At 47.9% G+C, this 16,147-nt stretch overlaps 1 protein-coding gene across 1 annotated transcript in view; it reads left to right on the top strand.

Annotated features, from left to right (window-relative positions):
* The window catches only part of LOC126520634 (monocarboxylate transporter 12-B-like), a 100,028-nt gene that overhangs the window by 60,123 nt on the left and 23,758 nt on the right, over positions 1 to 16,147 (top strand). The window contains exon 2 of the mRNA XM_050169431.3: positions 12,672 to 12,815. Within this exon, the coding sequence (XP_050025388.1) occupies positions 12,672 to 12,815 (144 nt within the window). The remainder of the gene's footprint in view (positions 1 to 12,671; positions 12,816 to 16,147) is intronic.

Raw genomic sequence — 16,147 nt, 5'->3', positions numbered from 1 at the left:
GCAGAACGGACCTAAACGCGATATGCGGGGAATTCGGGATCGATAGTGGGAAACAACTAGAGAAAGCGGAGGTCATCGATGCTACAGAGGGAAGCGGCAGAGATGACGAGGAGATCGTGGAGGCTGGGGAAGATATTCAGGACCAGAAAAAATGAGAATAGGAAGAACGCGAAAGAGATGAGCGAAAGGGGCAGTGAAAATCTGGTTCAGGTGGTGGAGGATTAAAAGAGCGAAGTATCGGTGCATCGAAAACTCGCGAAAGACGCCACATCACCGCGCGTGATACAGAGGGACAGGCCATCGCGCAGAGCCGAAAAGGGTTCGTTGTGGCGATTCAGGAAATGGAGGCATCGAGAAAGGTTGATGACGGGAGAGAGCGCGTCTCTGCGAGTGGGGGTGCGGCGGAAAAATTCGACTCGCTGAGACATGCGCGTCGGAACTGGACCAGCCGAATAGTCACTGAGCGGGAGTGCGCCACGAGAACGAGAAGAAAGAGAAAATGGCAATATCCGCGTTTACGGCCTCACACTCAGGGACGAGACAACAAGCCGCGAGTACATGGAGTGACGGCAGAGGGAAATGTAGGTCTCACACCTCATGTGCTCCGCGTGGTCCGAGGCTGTTAGTCGGCGACCCAATCGTGCGTGCATGAAGAAAGAGTAATTGTAATGTTAGCGAATCCTTAAGTTTTTGTTTTTGTTTCTTTTTGTAATTAGTACGCGAGGCAATTTTTTTGCTAGTTATTAGGAACGTATCAATTTTCATTTTAATAGTTTCGCGTTAGGAAACCAATGTTTTTCAAAGGTTTTTGTGGGCAGATAGAGTGTAGTTTTTGTTTCTTTAAGTTTTACATGCCACTCTACGAATCCATTTAGTTTAATGTAATGAGGTCAGAAGAGCCTAGTACGTTCAGCTTTAGTGATGCTGGTACTGGCACGCGGCTCTGACCGAACGAGTAACTCGGCACGTGGCACTGATCCCGTTGTCCATTGGAGTCCCTGTGACGAATCCCGCGGTTGAAAAGGTCGCCCTTTTCTTTCGTTTTGGCGACTTGTGAATCACGAGCTACGCGGAATTAGTAATTTGGAAGGGCGGAGTTGGACACACGGGACACGTTGCCGGGGAAGAATCACAGTTCCTCGAATTTCAACCTCGTCTTACCGTGAACAAACTGTCAGCGGTCTTGGGGCCGTTTCGATGGGGAGGGACAAACGCGGCTTAATGTAGCCGACTCATGAGCTATGTCGTTTGTTAGGTGTCTATGCCTCGATAGGGAACATAAATAATTTTTTAATGTCTAAACGATCTCCATTTGTTTATCGTTTGCCTCAGAGCCGCGTGAGTTGCGCCTTCTTTGAAACACGACAGAAACGAAATTCATCAAAACATTAGTCACACTACCATTTAAACTTTGCTGAGGGTCTGAACTTTAATTTACTAATTAATTTGTTTAGGTTTGTTGGAGCAGTGCTCCTCTATGGCTGCCTTTCTGGCGCTCGCTGGTTCTGACCGCGGGATTATTTAAGGGAGAGGGAGGATTACGTGGCATATCTCGGAGTGGGTTTGGGCGCTTGCCTTGTCGGTGCTCGGACGCTGTGCAGACTTGGTCGCTAAAATGGCAGTTCCGAGCCTACGATCTGCAGCCAACCCTCCCTCCAAGACGGCCATTGGACGTTATTCTCCCGGTGAGCCTGGGACTTCGAGCCGGAGCTGAGCCTGCTGAGTAGCCAAGGCTTCTTCAAGGGGCACCGATGATCTGCCCCCTTTCGAGCCCTCTTCCTGGCGGTGGACTGGCTGTTGTGATCGGCCGCTCACCCCGCGACACCCCTCGGTCACGGCTCTCACGATTATGGGGAACAGGCCGACGGCCTCGTCAAAATGGTTCTCGACACGGATGAATTAATACCAGCGCGGAAATACCTCGTTCAGGTTTGAGCAATTAGCAATGATACGGCTGTCACCTGTCAGCAGCACAAACTGGCGTGTCCAAGCCGCAGACGCGCTCAGTCCGATGATCCGGTATATCACCTGTCAAAGTACAATCGGAATCTGCGGAAAGTGGCGATCTACCTCCGGATTGGTGGGGCCATGATGTCAGCAGCCTCCTGGCGTCGGATTGGGGGAACTTACTAAACAATGATCACGCAAGGCATAAAAAGAGCTACGGACGGCGGGAGTGATGGGCGAATACAACTTAATCATCAACTTTTCATTATTTCTTTGCATCTTCTAATACATATGTAAGTATATACGTGTCTGTCCAACGTCCTGAATATCGGACCCAGCCTCACGTTCACTCACTCGTCGACGACGAAAGAGGATCCCACATTTTCTGACCCCTAGTCGCAACACTGGGCACCCAACCAAGGAACAGACTAAGTGTTCACTCCCCAGATCAAGAGGGCACAATTCTTCCAGTGAGGAGTCAGGTCTCGGCACCACCTACGCCGTTGTTTCCTCCCGCAACACGAGTCAAGTCGCGTCAGTATAACCGCACGAGACAGAGATAGCTGCTTGACACAGTGACTGCCGCCAGTGGTGACGCTTGATCATGGTCAACACGGAACACGGATAACAGCGGCAGCATGTCGACAAAGCACTACTTCGGGAAGTTCAGCAGGAATACGCCGTAACGCAACAAAGGGAGGGTGAAACGGATATAGCGGCAGAGGTTCGCAACTTGATCAACCATCGACAGATTAAGTCTGCTAGCAAAGCAACATAAGGGTGAGTACAGGTGAAGCAGCAAGTACTGGGGAAGAGCCGAGCCTACCCAGACGATCAACTCGGAAAAGAAAACGCCCGGACAGATTTTAGAAGGAAGTGTCTGATCGCGCCCACTGCTGAAATATGCATGCGTGCATCGATACGGCGCGTGCATCCATGGGCTCTCTGACTGAATAATACAACGACCAGCCGTGTCTGGAACAAAGGCCAGCTTGTGTCCCATGCGTTGAAATCTGCTATAATAAGGGGCTGCTTCTGGGTGACTTGCATGCTCCTTGGAAGAGCTCTGCAAATTGTGGCCCTTCTTGCCGGGGGGGGGGGGGGGGGGGGGAGGCGTAGAGATTGGCCACAAAAATGCTGCTCTTAGCCTTACGTTTTGCTTCCTTTGTTACAATTTATACTATAAGATTATCTACATGATATACTAAGCCATGCGAAACCGCACCAAAGTTACTTCTCCGAGAGCTTATCGCATAGAAAACGCTATCATTTGCAAACTTGGCGAAGAGGCGATTGAAGAGCGCGCAAGAATTCATACATATCCACTCGGAGGTGGAGGCCGTGCCAGCAGAACGGAAGTACGCGGAAGTAATACTCATTCCCAAACCAGGAAAGAAGCTCCAGGTTCAGAATGTGAAAGTGAAAGTTTATTTATTTTCAACGAAAAGAGGACGCCAAGACAGAAGGCAGGAACCTGGCAAGGTCTTGGTTACCCGTACAACAGCTGGCATTGTGCACGAGCGCTTCACAGCAAATTCACAATAATTTCTGAAGCGTCCTAAAAAGCATGACGCAGTAAGTTAACATGCATGAAATTTGTACTAGAAAAGAATCGCAGACCGATATCGCTTACATCTTGCCTTGGTAAGCTATATGAGCGGGGCCTAACTGAGAGACTCCAAAACTTCGTGGAAGGGAGAAATTTGTACTCACACACCATTTTCTTGTTTCCGGGCAAAACTCTCGACACAGGACGTGCTCCTACAACTTAAGGAACCAGTCCTCAAGAACCTCACAACCCGAGAGGAGCGCATTGTCATAGCCTTAGACATCAAGAGGCGTTTGACAGTGTCAGCCATGAAGCCATCCTGATTGGACTGGACTACCTGAACTGCCCCAAACACATCTTCGGCTATGTCAAAGCATTCCTCAGACAGAACAGCTACAATAGGCATAAACGATGCCCGCACAAATATTTTCCAAGTCCCCTGTAAAGGCACAACCGAAGGAACAGTAATCTCACCGTTGCTCGTTAGCATAGCCATGATCGGACTTGCCAGAAAATTAGAGAACATCTCGGAAAGCAGACATGCAATGTACGCGCATGACATTACCATTTGGATCACCAAGGGCTTCCTGGGAGAAAAGCAAGCAAAACCAGAAGCCGCGAACTGCGTCGAACAAACAGTATGTTAAAGAAAGATGCCTGCAATGCTCAACGGTGAAATCCGAGCTACTGAGAGTCTGACTACACAACCTAAATAAGATGGTACCCAGGGACAGATGTCTCGGCCTCAACGTGCACCTTGAGGGCCAGGAGTTACTCGAGAAGACCATGATAAGTGTGCTGGGGATTTGGCTCCAATCTAACCAATGGAGCAACCACACTCAGACGCTCCTCAAAACAAAACAACGCTGCAAGTTACTATAATGATTAAGAGAATCGCCACTCGTCGGACAGGACTGCGGGAACAGGACAGTTTGAAACTAGTAACAAGCGTACTCATCAGCAGAGTCATGTACAGTCTACCGTACCAGTGGCTGAATCTCCATGAAGAGAAACAAGCGGAAGTAATCATTCGGAAAGCTTACAAGATGGCGCTGAAACTCCCAGTCAGCACGTCTACAGAGAAATCCGTTGCCTTGGGGGTGCACAATAGCTTCCAAGAACGTCGGGAAGCTCAGCTCAAGGCACAAGAAGCAAGACTCCTGGAAACACCAACGGGCTGAGCACTCCCCAAACGCTTTGGCTATACCGTACAAATTAAGAGAATGGCAACAAGACTTAACGTACCAGATCAAATCCGCAGGAAGCTCAGAGTAAATCCGATACCGAAGAACTTGGACCCAAACTTGCACGAAGGCCGGCGGGCACCACGTGCAGAATAAATCCAACGTACGTACTCCACCAAAAACTACGTAGTGTACGTAGACGCAGCCACCCAAGATCCTAAGCGAGGACACAGAGTGGCCACGATCATCAGCGCAAACTATCGCGAAATCACCAAGCCACTCAATAAACCAAATCATCGTGACTAAAGCTGAAGCGCTAGCTGTCGCTCTAGCTGCGGCGGAGGGCTTCAGAACTGGCAAATCTCTAACAATTGTAACTGATTCTCAAGACGCCTGCCGGCATTTCCTGAACGGTAGAATAAACCACCGCGCACGCCGCGTACTTCTCGAGACGGCAGGCGGCGTAACACCCAATGCAACCATGGCCGATAAAACACTGAGAACTGGGTGCCGGGACATGCAGGAATAGCGGGGAATAAAGAGGCGGACAGGGTAGCCCGAGTTTTTAGAATCCGGGCACTCGAAGAGTCCACACTCGAAAGTCTACCATCTGTTCCAAATGAACACTGGGCTTTATTGGCACACTACAGGGGACTGTTGATACCGATATGCTCTCCCACATAAACCACTCATGAGGGCGGAGGCCACCGATTAGAGACAGCTCCATACAGGATCGTTCCCCAACTTAAGCCTAGTAAGTCAAGTGCACCCCACCAGATACGCAGCTAACTGCCCGGGGGCAGTCAAAAGTCCCCTTGCATCACACCACTTGGGAATGACAACTTGTAACAGCGTCCTTCGGCTTTTTCTGGGGGTGTAAACGAAATAAATTATTCTCGAGTCTGATTACTGAGAAAAACCATGTTACGCTTACATTATATTTCATGCGTTCAATCTAATGCTGTTCCCTACTGTACGTCCGCTCAACTAAGCAGCTTCTGCTGCAATATAAACGGCTGGTTTTATCTGGTGCACTATCATAAGAACAATGCTGAAGCACTTAAAGGAACGGTATGCCTCACATCGACGTAAACATAATTGTAGATTTGCCGTGTTCGTTGAAGAAGTGGAGTATTACATTGGGCACCCAGTTTTAATTGGTTACAGTCTTGCAGACATGGTAAGACTATAAAAAGATTGCTCTCCTTCCCTCAACCAAGTTCGCAGATTTACAAGTGGTCCCAAAATGGTGCGTTTGTATTGAATGACAGCTAGGAAGTTGTTCACCAGAATCTTGTCCGTAACACTGTTGTTCATATTAACGTCCAATAATTGCCTTGATTCCTTCTCTTGGAAAGTCTATTCGTTCACCGAGGGCTGGTGCTCAGGAGTACTCCATTCGAAACAATAATGTACTTACTGGGTACAGAAACTCCTCCTATACCTAGAGGTGAAGTCATAAGAGCCTTGCATGACATGAAACGGGGGAATGCGGCAGGAGAAGATGGAATACCAGTGGATTTAATCAAAGATGGAGAAGACGTAATGCTAGAAAAACTGGCGGCTTTCTATACGGAGTTACTATCGACTGCAAGGATCCCAGAAAACTGAAAAAACGCAATCATTCTACTAATCCACAAAACGGGAGACGTTAAAGAATTGAAAAATTATAGGCCCATTAGCTTACTCCCAGTACTATATAAAATATTTACGAAGATAATCTGCAGTAGAATAAGGGCAACACTGGACTTCAGTCAACCAAGGGAACAGGCTGGCTTCAGGAAGGAATACTCTGCAATGGGTCACATCCGTGCCATTAATCAGGTTTTTGAGAAAGCCGCAGAGTACAAAAAGCCCACTATATGGCTTTCATAAATTACGAAAAGGCATTTGATTCAGTAGAGATACCAACACTCATAGCGGCATTCCGTTATCAAGGAGTAGAGACCGCCTTCACAAATACCCGGGTAAATATCTACAGCGATTCCACACCCACCTTAATTCTACACACGAAAAGCAGGAAGATACCTATAAAGAAAGGGGTCAGAAAAGGAGACACAATCTCTCCAATGCTATTCACTGCGTGCTTGGAAGGGGCATTCAAGCTATTATACTGTGAAGGTTTAGCAGTAAAGATCGATGGCGAATACCTCAGCAACCTTCGGTTTGCCGATGACATTGTTCTATTCAGCAACACTGCAGACGAGTTACAACAAATGATTGAGGACCTTAACAGGGAGAGTGTAAGAGTGGGGCTGAAGATCAATATGCAGAAGAAAAAGATAATTATGAATAACCGGGCAAGGGAACAAAAGTTCAGGATCGCAAGTCCACCTCTAGAGTCTGCGAAGGAGTACGTTTACCTGGGTCAACTAATCAGAGGGAACCCTGACCATGAGAAGGAAATTCACAGAAGAATAAAAATGGGCTGGATCGCATACGGCAGACATTGTCAGTCTTGACTGGAGGCTTACCAATATCATTGAAAAGGTAGGTATACAATCAGTGCATTTTACAGGTGCTGACATATGAGGCAGAGACTGGGAGACTGACAGAGAAGCTTGAGAACAAGGACCGCGCAAAGAGCGATGACACGAAGAATGCTAGGCATAACTTATGCAGAAAGAGAGCGGTTTGGATCGGAGAGCAAACGGGTATAGACGTCATTCTAAATGAGATGAAGAGAAAGGAATGGCGCTGGGCAGGTCATGTAATGCGCAGGTTAGATAACCGTTGGACCATTAGGGATACAGAATGGGTACCAATAGAAAGGAAGCGCAGTGGAGGACGGCAGAGGATTAGGTGGTGGGACGAAATTAGGAAATTTGCAGGTAGTAGTTGGAATCGGTTGGAGCAGGACAGGGGTAACTGGAGATCGCAGGGAGAGGCTTTCCTCCTGCAGTGTACATAGAATAGACTGATGCTGCTGCTGATGATGATGTTCTTAAAATCTAAATTTAGATTATGAGGTTTTACTTGCCAAAACCGCTTTCTGATTATGAGGCACGCCGTAGTGTAGGACTCCGGAAATTTCGACCACCTGGGGGTTCTTTAACGTGCACCTAAATCAAAGTACACGGGTGTTTTCGCATTTCGCCCCCATCGAAATGCGGCCGCCGGGGCAGGGATTCGATCCCGCGACCTCGTGCTCAGCAGACCAACTCCATAGCCACTCAGCAACGATGGCGGGTGATGATGATGTAAGTTTCTAAAAGAAGCACGCTTATTCCGGACGGGAGTTCTCACTTTTGCAATCAGTGCACTTAGAATATTTGATAATTTTTCTCTTGCATATATGTCGTGGAGAGGTATGTCCATGTACCCTTAGATTTACCTAGTAGGACATTGATCATTTGCATCTCTTCGCGTCGCGTAGTTAATGAACCTAGTTTATTTCACTATAGTATTGTTTTCTTTGATTGTTGTCCCTGATCAATATTCCACCAACAAAAACGCGACTCAAATGACAAGATATCAATAACGTTTTCTCACGTAGCTTCATGTTGCAGATAGGCGGCCTCCGTGGCAGAAATTACGTGTTACATGTAGAAAACAATGTTAAATACAGCCGTTCCATTGGCTAAAACGACGATTGGTACCGGCCGACAAGAGTCGCGGGCGCACCAATGCAAGTAAAACCATAAAAAAATTTACTGCATAGTCATTTTGCACGAAAAATTGGGCGCCCGCCAGCGTCCGCTCAACGAACGCACGAATCGCTAGACGACGCACTAGACAACGACAGAAAAATTGAAGACGTCAAGTTCTATAATACATGCCTGAGTTATATATACGTAGCAAAAATGTGTTAATCAAAGTTTGCAGTGGGAATAAAGCACTATTATGAGAACGTACGCGCACAATCAGTCTCGGGGCCCGCAGCGAAAGTACGTTGAATATGCCGCGAAGCGCGTCTCCACCCCTATTCAGTTCGCTCGCAGCGCCCTCTAAAAATTTTTCTACATGTGGCGCCTCAGCGAGAGAGTACTGCTCGGCCAACTCGCCCACAGCCCAGTACACTCTAGCGGTGACGAAGTCCTGAAAGGTTTCCCCGAGTTCTTGTTTTCTGTCCCTGAAGATAATACGATGCACCAGGAGACTTGTGCTTTCTTAATGTCTGTCGAAGATGCAAAGAATGTTTTCGAATGTTGCAGTTGTCAGGTCAGTTTGCAACGCCAGGTCGTAGTAGAGACGCTGTCATTCAAAACATAACTTACTGAGTAACTTCTCTAACGAGAGTAAGAGTACTTATGAGTAGCTTCGTAACTCTAACGAGAGTAAGAAGCTACTGAGTAGCTTCTTACTCTCGTCTTGTAGCGCCTCGCATGCGGTCGCCCGGAGAAACGTGCAAAAAGAACGTTTCCAAGTTAGCCACGGTAGCGATGGAGTACCGGGTTATGCAAGGAAAGGCGACATGGGGGGGGCGGGGGCGCCAACGCCATGCTGGACCCCGAGAACAGAGGCGGGGGAATTGAGGTAGACCAACCAGAAGTAGACGTCGTTGTAGCGTCTTGCATGCCGGAAGTAGGATAGGAGCAGTAGTAGAACGGTAAACGCAAGTAGCAAGCAGAACAAACGGTTCACTTCTGAGCACGTGCACATCGCGTGAACGAGCACTTCTACACCCAGTAACGCTGCGACACATCGCGCATATGTATCACGATTTGTACCTTACGAACAGTTCCTAACAGCAAGAACACAGCTCGAACGTTGCGGCCACCAAGGTGCACCGCCGCCGGCAAAACGGCTCGCACACAGTATAGCACACTCGGAATGACAGCGTTAACGAAGTAATAAAAACTTATGGCTACTGATCGTATCGTCACGTTTGAAAGTTGCAAAGGACGGGTGCTCACCAGTTCGCGGCAACCAACCGCATGCACAGAAAAGATGCGGATCGCGTACGCTGGGTACGCCGATCGGACACTTTTCGTTTCGCCACGCCCTGAACGTTTTAACGCGACGGCGTTAAGGAGCTCGTGTCGCAGAAAAGCCGGTGTCGTCGGTGTCGGCGTCGGTGTCGAAGTCCGCGGCATTGGCCGTGAGCGAAAAATCCAGGCAGGCAATTCATAAATAAAAGCAACTTGCAACATGGGCTGCGTGGCAATCGAACCAGGGTCTTCGGAGTGTGAGGCGGAGAGGCTACCACTCAGCCACGAGTTTTTTTTTTTCTTAATTACCACTCAGCCACGAGTTCGATGCTTCAAAGCGGTACAAAAGCGCCTCTAGTGAATGCGGTGTTGTCTTAGAAACGTGCTGTAGAAACTTATGCTGCGGTGTATATCGGTAATTATGAGCATGTAACTTACAGAAGCTACAGTTACACGAGTAGCGAAGTACGTTTCCGCTACATTTCTTCTGCGCTTTCCGCACACGCAGAGCCATCTTGCGGCAAACACAGAAGACCCCTCCTCTCAATGTACGGCGCTGCCCCGACAGGTGGCGCACCACGCGCGCATTGATCTGTGCGGGGGCCGGTGCGAGGCGCGTCGCGGCCCCGACTCCCTCTCCCCTGACGACGCTTCGTCGTGCTCTCTCACGGGTTGCAGAATCAAGCGTCCTTCCTTTCTTGAGATCACTATCTTTATATCTCTCTGCCCGTGCCGATCACGTCGTTTGGCTGGCGTAGATCGTTTCCCACTCCGAGACACCGAGTTCTTTGGTTCGTTCCGCTTGCTCAGGCGCACGCTTCGTTGCCGCGCCGAACGCTGCGTTGCTCGACGCTCACCGCATGATTGGTGGGTGCCAAGTCCGATGCGGGGCGCCTCGTAAGTGATCGCTGCGCCGTAGCGCATTGTCGTACACCCCTTGGCGGGTCGACGGGAACGCTGTCGCGTTTCACTCTTGAAGGCGAAGCTTAAGCGTCCTCCAATTTTTTTCTGCTAAGAACGCACGTGTGTGTGATAAACTTCTCGTTTGCGACGCACACGCAAAGCACGGCACGAAAAATCATCAAGTCCACGGCTTCAAATATTTCTTCCGACGCTCTCGTAAACACAACATAGGCTTCCTGCGCTCTGTTTGTTTCTGTCGGCGATCACTCTCGCAGACGAGGCCTAGAAGGGTACACCGGCTTGCTCCCTTCGATCACTATCTTGGTGGGCGCCAGGTCACTCTAGTAAAAATCACAAGCTAAGCCTCGCCTCCCCGCTTCGCTTCGAGCAAGCGCCATGTTTGCCGTGAAGACAGCTGACGCCGTCCGCCTCGGACCAGCCAATGAGAGGCGAGCAGGCGTGCCGATGGCAAACTTGCTTCAGGTCGTCCGTCTGCGGCCCAGACAGCCATCCGCACGCGGGCAGACGAGGGCGGGATGGACCACGTTTCGGCCTTTGACATAGCGTGTGTCTGTTGTGAATTCGGCAATAAAAGCAAGACATCGGAGTTCTCGAGGAGTATGGTGGCACTGCAGGAACGTAAAGCTGAAATAAATGGTTTGTCGTTTGTAAGAATTATAAATTGCCGACCTTCAAGAAAGTACCTGAAATGCTTCACTGCGAGGTAGGCCGTGAAGAGCTCCCGTCCGAAAGTGCTGTATCCAGGTTCAGTGTCGCGTAACTTGTAGGAAAAGAGCTATGGGGGCCCATGCACCATTAATTCACTGATGAAGAGCTGCCACCACGGTTTCTGAATAAGCGACCACCATTAGTGGGGGCGATCGGTGAAGTGTGATGCAGGAGGACGGCTTGTGCAAGTTCGGTCTTAACGGCGGCAAAAGCTTGATCAACGGCCGCGTCCCAAGGAAGTGCGGTAGACTCAGCTTTCGAAATAGAAAGGAATGCTTCAAGAGGCTGCACCAACTTTTTTTTAATACGAGAGTAAATGCCTCAGGTCATGCAGGGGTATGGGATGTGGGCGAATAAGGATGATTAAACGAATGAAAAGAGATTTACGGATCTAATGAAGTCCAAGTGGGATCCATGATGTGGGCCCTGCGTCCAAGCAGTGTAATTGCTAGGGTTATGCGGCGAAAGTCCCGCTGCAGCGAGGTGCTTTCAATGCAGGGCAAACCCACAGCAAGTGGTGGATGTCGGCTATGCACCAACTTAGAGCATACAGGGATGAAACGGCGGTAAAAATTGATGAGGCCGAGAAAACGTCGCAAGCTACGCGTGCACTTTGGTGGCAGGTAGTCGATGATCGCTTGCACCTTGTCAGGCAGCGGAGTGATGCAATTATTTTGGGTGTGATGGCCGAGAAAATCGATTTGCGGAACCCCAAACTGACATTTGTCAACATTGATGACGAGATCGTAATCACGAAGTCGAATGAAAAGTTGACGTAGATGTGCTTTAGTGGCTTTCAGCATCGCTGCTGGCGACGAGAACATCCATGTAGGCAAAACAAAATGGTAGGCCTGTGGTGACTTCGTCTATAAAACGCTGAATGGTTTGAGCTGCGTTGCGCAAACAGAAAGGCATGCGTAAATACTCAAAAAAGCCACACGGGCTAGTTATAGCAGTTTTTGGAATGTTGGTTGGCTCGCCGGGGATCTGCTGATACGCTTTCAGAAGATCGATATTATTATATATTGTTGTGCCGGTTATAAAGGCAGTGCAATCCTGAATATTTCGTAGCGGGTATCGGTCATGAACAGCGACCGCATTCAGTGCACGATAATCACCAGATTTGAAATATAGTTTATTTTATTCTACGTCCAGTACAGCTATTTATGTGTGCGAATTTATACTGGCTGTTCAATTTATTTATTTATTTATTTATTACTGATTGATTACCACCCTTTAATACCGCTCCTGGTAGGCAATATGGCCCTTTAGCCAAGAAGGTTTGGTAGCGACTGATTTAGAGAAAGCGAATGTCTTAAGAACGTAACGCACAATGTTTACAAAACTGCGATATCTGTTGTTGCTGCAGAGTTACGGATTTCCAAACTTCCTACTTTTAATTGCACAAGTACCTGGTGACTAAGTGCTGTGTGTTGTCCTATCATGCCGCAAAACTGATACTAACACTTCTTTCTGTCAATGTCGCAGCGCCCGCTTTCGGCTTCCTGTCTAAGTTCTTCCCTATCCGCAACATCATCCTGCTGTCATCGGCCATCTCATCAGTGTCCGTGGCTTTGTGCTTTTTCGTCTCCGACGTCTTCTACATCTCTCTGCTTTTCGGCGTCATCCACGGTAAGTCGCACTACTGTATACCAAGCGGACACATTTCACGTGATCAAGCAAGAGAACAAGGGATGCCTTAAACAGAGGCCGGATTTTTAAAAGAAGGAACCCATTGGCTTGTCATTGAAGACAAAAAGTGGTAGTTTCGCCCGACAGGCGGAGCATTGTTTGCGATAGCACATTATTGAACAACTATAAGAAGTGCTCGTTTGTCGTTTTATCGGCTGTATAATCTGCGGTAAACATTCGCTTGCTATCTAAATTAGCATGCACGTTGGCACGCGTGCACATGGAAACACCAACGCACTCGCTAGCGTGATGAAGACTGGCAGCGGCGGCGAGTGCATTCCCCTTCGTGCTGCTCCTCGCTTCAGCTAGGCGCGGCAGAGCACAGCTCACGAGCCATCAGCTACATCCGCCCGGTTAGCCTTCGAACCCAGCGCAGATTGCCTCCAAGATAGAAACAAAAAGAAACATAAAAGGAACAAGAAACATGAAATACTAACTGAATGCCAGCATCGGTTAAAAAAAGGATTTTGATTTCCAGGCAGCTTGTGGAAACGCTGCATGATTTCGCCAACTCAAATAACACACTAATAATGGAAGAATTGACGCAATTCTTATAGACTTTGAAAAGACTTTCGAGAAAGTTTTGCATAAAAATTCCCATTTTTAAGCTAAAGATACACTACAGAACAAACAACTTGCAACTTCGCTGAATGCTTGCCTTAGCATTATGCAGAAATATGTCGTTTTCAAACATTACCCGTCAAGCCAACTTCCAGTTCACTATGGCGTCCGACAAGGCTTGGTGCTTGGGCTAATACTTTTCCTAATATTAATTAATGGCATTCTACGTGATGTCTCTGTTAGCATAAAACTGTTTGCCGATGACTGTGTGCTGTACTCCGCTGTCAACAATTCTGCTGATCAACTAATAGTAAAGCAGGCATTTCAGAAAGTTTGTGCATGATGAGAAGCCCGGCAGATGTCCATTAACATTAACAAAACAGCATTTATAAAAATTATGATAAAGAAGAACCTTGTTACCTTCGTCTATTCTGCTAATGATGTGTAGCTCTGTGGGGTTACAGAGTATAAGTATTTAGGTGCTTGGATGTGCAATAACCTTAATTAGACTAAACATCAACCTTGTAACCACCAACGCATGCCGTAACCTGTACTTGCTTCGAAGAGCGCTTAAGCTATAAAAAATTCAAGTGCGTTTGCTAGCATACAAGAATATTATACTACCAAGACTTGATTATGTTGTGATCATTTGAGACCCACACACAAAACAAAACAAATATTGACAAACTGGAAATAGTGCAAAGAATGGCTTTTTGTACGTACAAAAACGTACGGCAGTTTCACATATTTCCTCAAAGTACAGTCTAACAACCCTCTACACCCTTGCTCAGGCACGTACTCAGGAATATTTTTAGGTGGGGGGGGGGGGGGGGCAACCCAAGGTAACTTTTCTATGCAATTGAGGGGGAGGGTACTTTACTAATATATATGTGAATGATGCCTACCATTTGCCATAAAGACGCTTAAAGCCGCAAAAAAGAATAGAAATAACATGTGTCTCACAGATAAGCCTGTGAGATACACCTCACACCTGGCACACAAAGAACCACATCAAATGGACTCGGGCATTCAACATGCGTAGGAAAAACCTTGCCAAGAACAAGTTAACAAGCGAAAATGCAAAATAAAGATTTGTAGTTGCGTTTTTTTTTAATTAGCGCTGGAAGAATTATAGAGAAATGTATACTTGCGGAACAATCACAGTTCTTTTGGATACCTCGTTTACTGCTCTACCAAGTAGCGAAACCGACTCGAGTTGTTATTTGGGAAGTTGCGTGACGATGCGTGGTCACCAGTTCCCTACAACCGCGTAGAGCGCAGGACGCTGCGGTTCTAGACGTACTGCGCCAACCGCGGAAGGTTAGAAAAAGACCCACATTAGCACAGCATAGAAGCGGTTATGTCACGCGGCTTGACTGATAACTGTAGAAGCGTCATTCAAACCACACGGAATTATTCTCCACTTCCAGCGGCGTTTTCTCTCCTTCCTTTTCAATGAAAGGATGTTGATCCATAGATATTTTCACTAACAATTTTCGCTTTTCCTCCCTGTTTGGCTGTTGCCTTGGCTTTCTGCCTTAGTAGATCGCTTAATTTCTCATCTCCTTGCGACTCTTATTTCCAGTTGCCAATTTTGCATGAAAAGTGATCCACACTTAAGGGAGAAACTAGACGAGGTAACGGGTAACAGTCACTGCATATGGGTTGAACGGTTATTGCAGGATCTGATGATGGACGCTGTTTCACAATATTTCATTTTCCACTTTATCTAACCCACATCACGGATATATGGTTCCGAGGATCTGCCAGCGTCGCGGCGAGCCGTCACTGGAGAAAATAAGGAAGCAAAAGGAAAAGTTAAACGCAACTGGCGTTTTCTCAGGCCACAACTTGTTCCACGACCATACAGACCAGCCGGCTATGAACCGAATTCCTTTCCTGGCCCCTGGATCAGTCTAAACAAAGGTTGAACTAACGAAGCAACAGAGATGCGCGGGATTATTGAATACATGGTGACATAAAATTTGTGTTGGGCGTTATAAATAAAATATGATAATTAAAACTATAACTACGCCCTGCCTACTGCAATAGACGGTGACAAATTAATTCATCTTGAGTTAATCGCGAGGGCACGGAACCGATGACAAAAGTGGCCTCCGCACCCCGGGAGAAGTCGATAACTACCGCCATCCAAAAGGAGTGAAAAAAAATGACAACCATTCCACTCTGTGAAGATCATTTCTCCGGCATCAATTGCCGGAGAAAGCTGACGACAGTCAAAGCTCTCAAACGAAAAGCAAAGTGTTTGACCTCCGCTGCGGGTCGGCCTGAAGATAGTGCAACACCTGGCCGATCCCAAAGATATTGCAATACCGAGTCCACCCGCGCCGGAGGTGAAGCAGGCACTAAGAACTCCCCATACGTAGGCCGATCCCGAAGATATTGCAGTATACCGGGCCCACCCGGGGCTGAGGTGAAGCAGGCATTAAGAACTCCCCAAATATAGGCCGATCCCGAAGATATTGCAATATCGTGCCCGCCCACGGCGGAGCTGATGCAGGCATTAAGAACTCCCCATACGAAGGCCGATCCCGAAGATATTGCACTAACGGGCCCACCCACGGTGGAGGTGAAGCAGGCATTAAGAAGTCCCCATACGTAGGCCGATACCGAAGATATTGCAATACTGGGTCCACCCGCGCCGGCGCTGAAGCAGGCACTAAGAACTCCCCATACACAGGCCGATCCCG

Source organism: Dermacentor andersoni, chromosome 3 (assembly GCF_023375885.2).
Source record: "Dermacentor andersoni chromosome 3, qqDerAnde1_hic_scaffold, whole genome shotgun sequence".
In the NCBI taxonomy this organism is placed as follows: Eukaryota; Metazoa; Arthropoda; class Arachnida; order Ixodida; family Ixodidae; genus Dermacentor; species Dermacentor andersoni.
The sequence above is the reverse complement of the archived record's forward strand: the minus strand, read 5'-3'. Positions and strand labels throughout refer to the sequence as shown.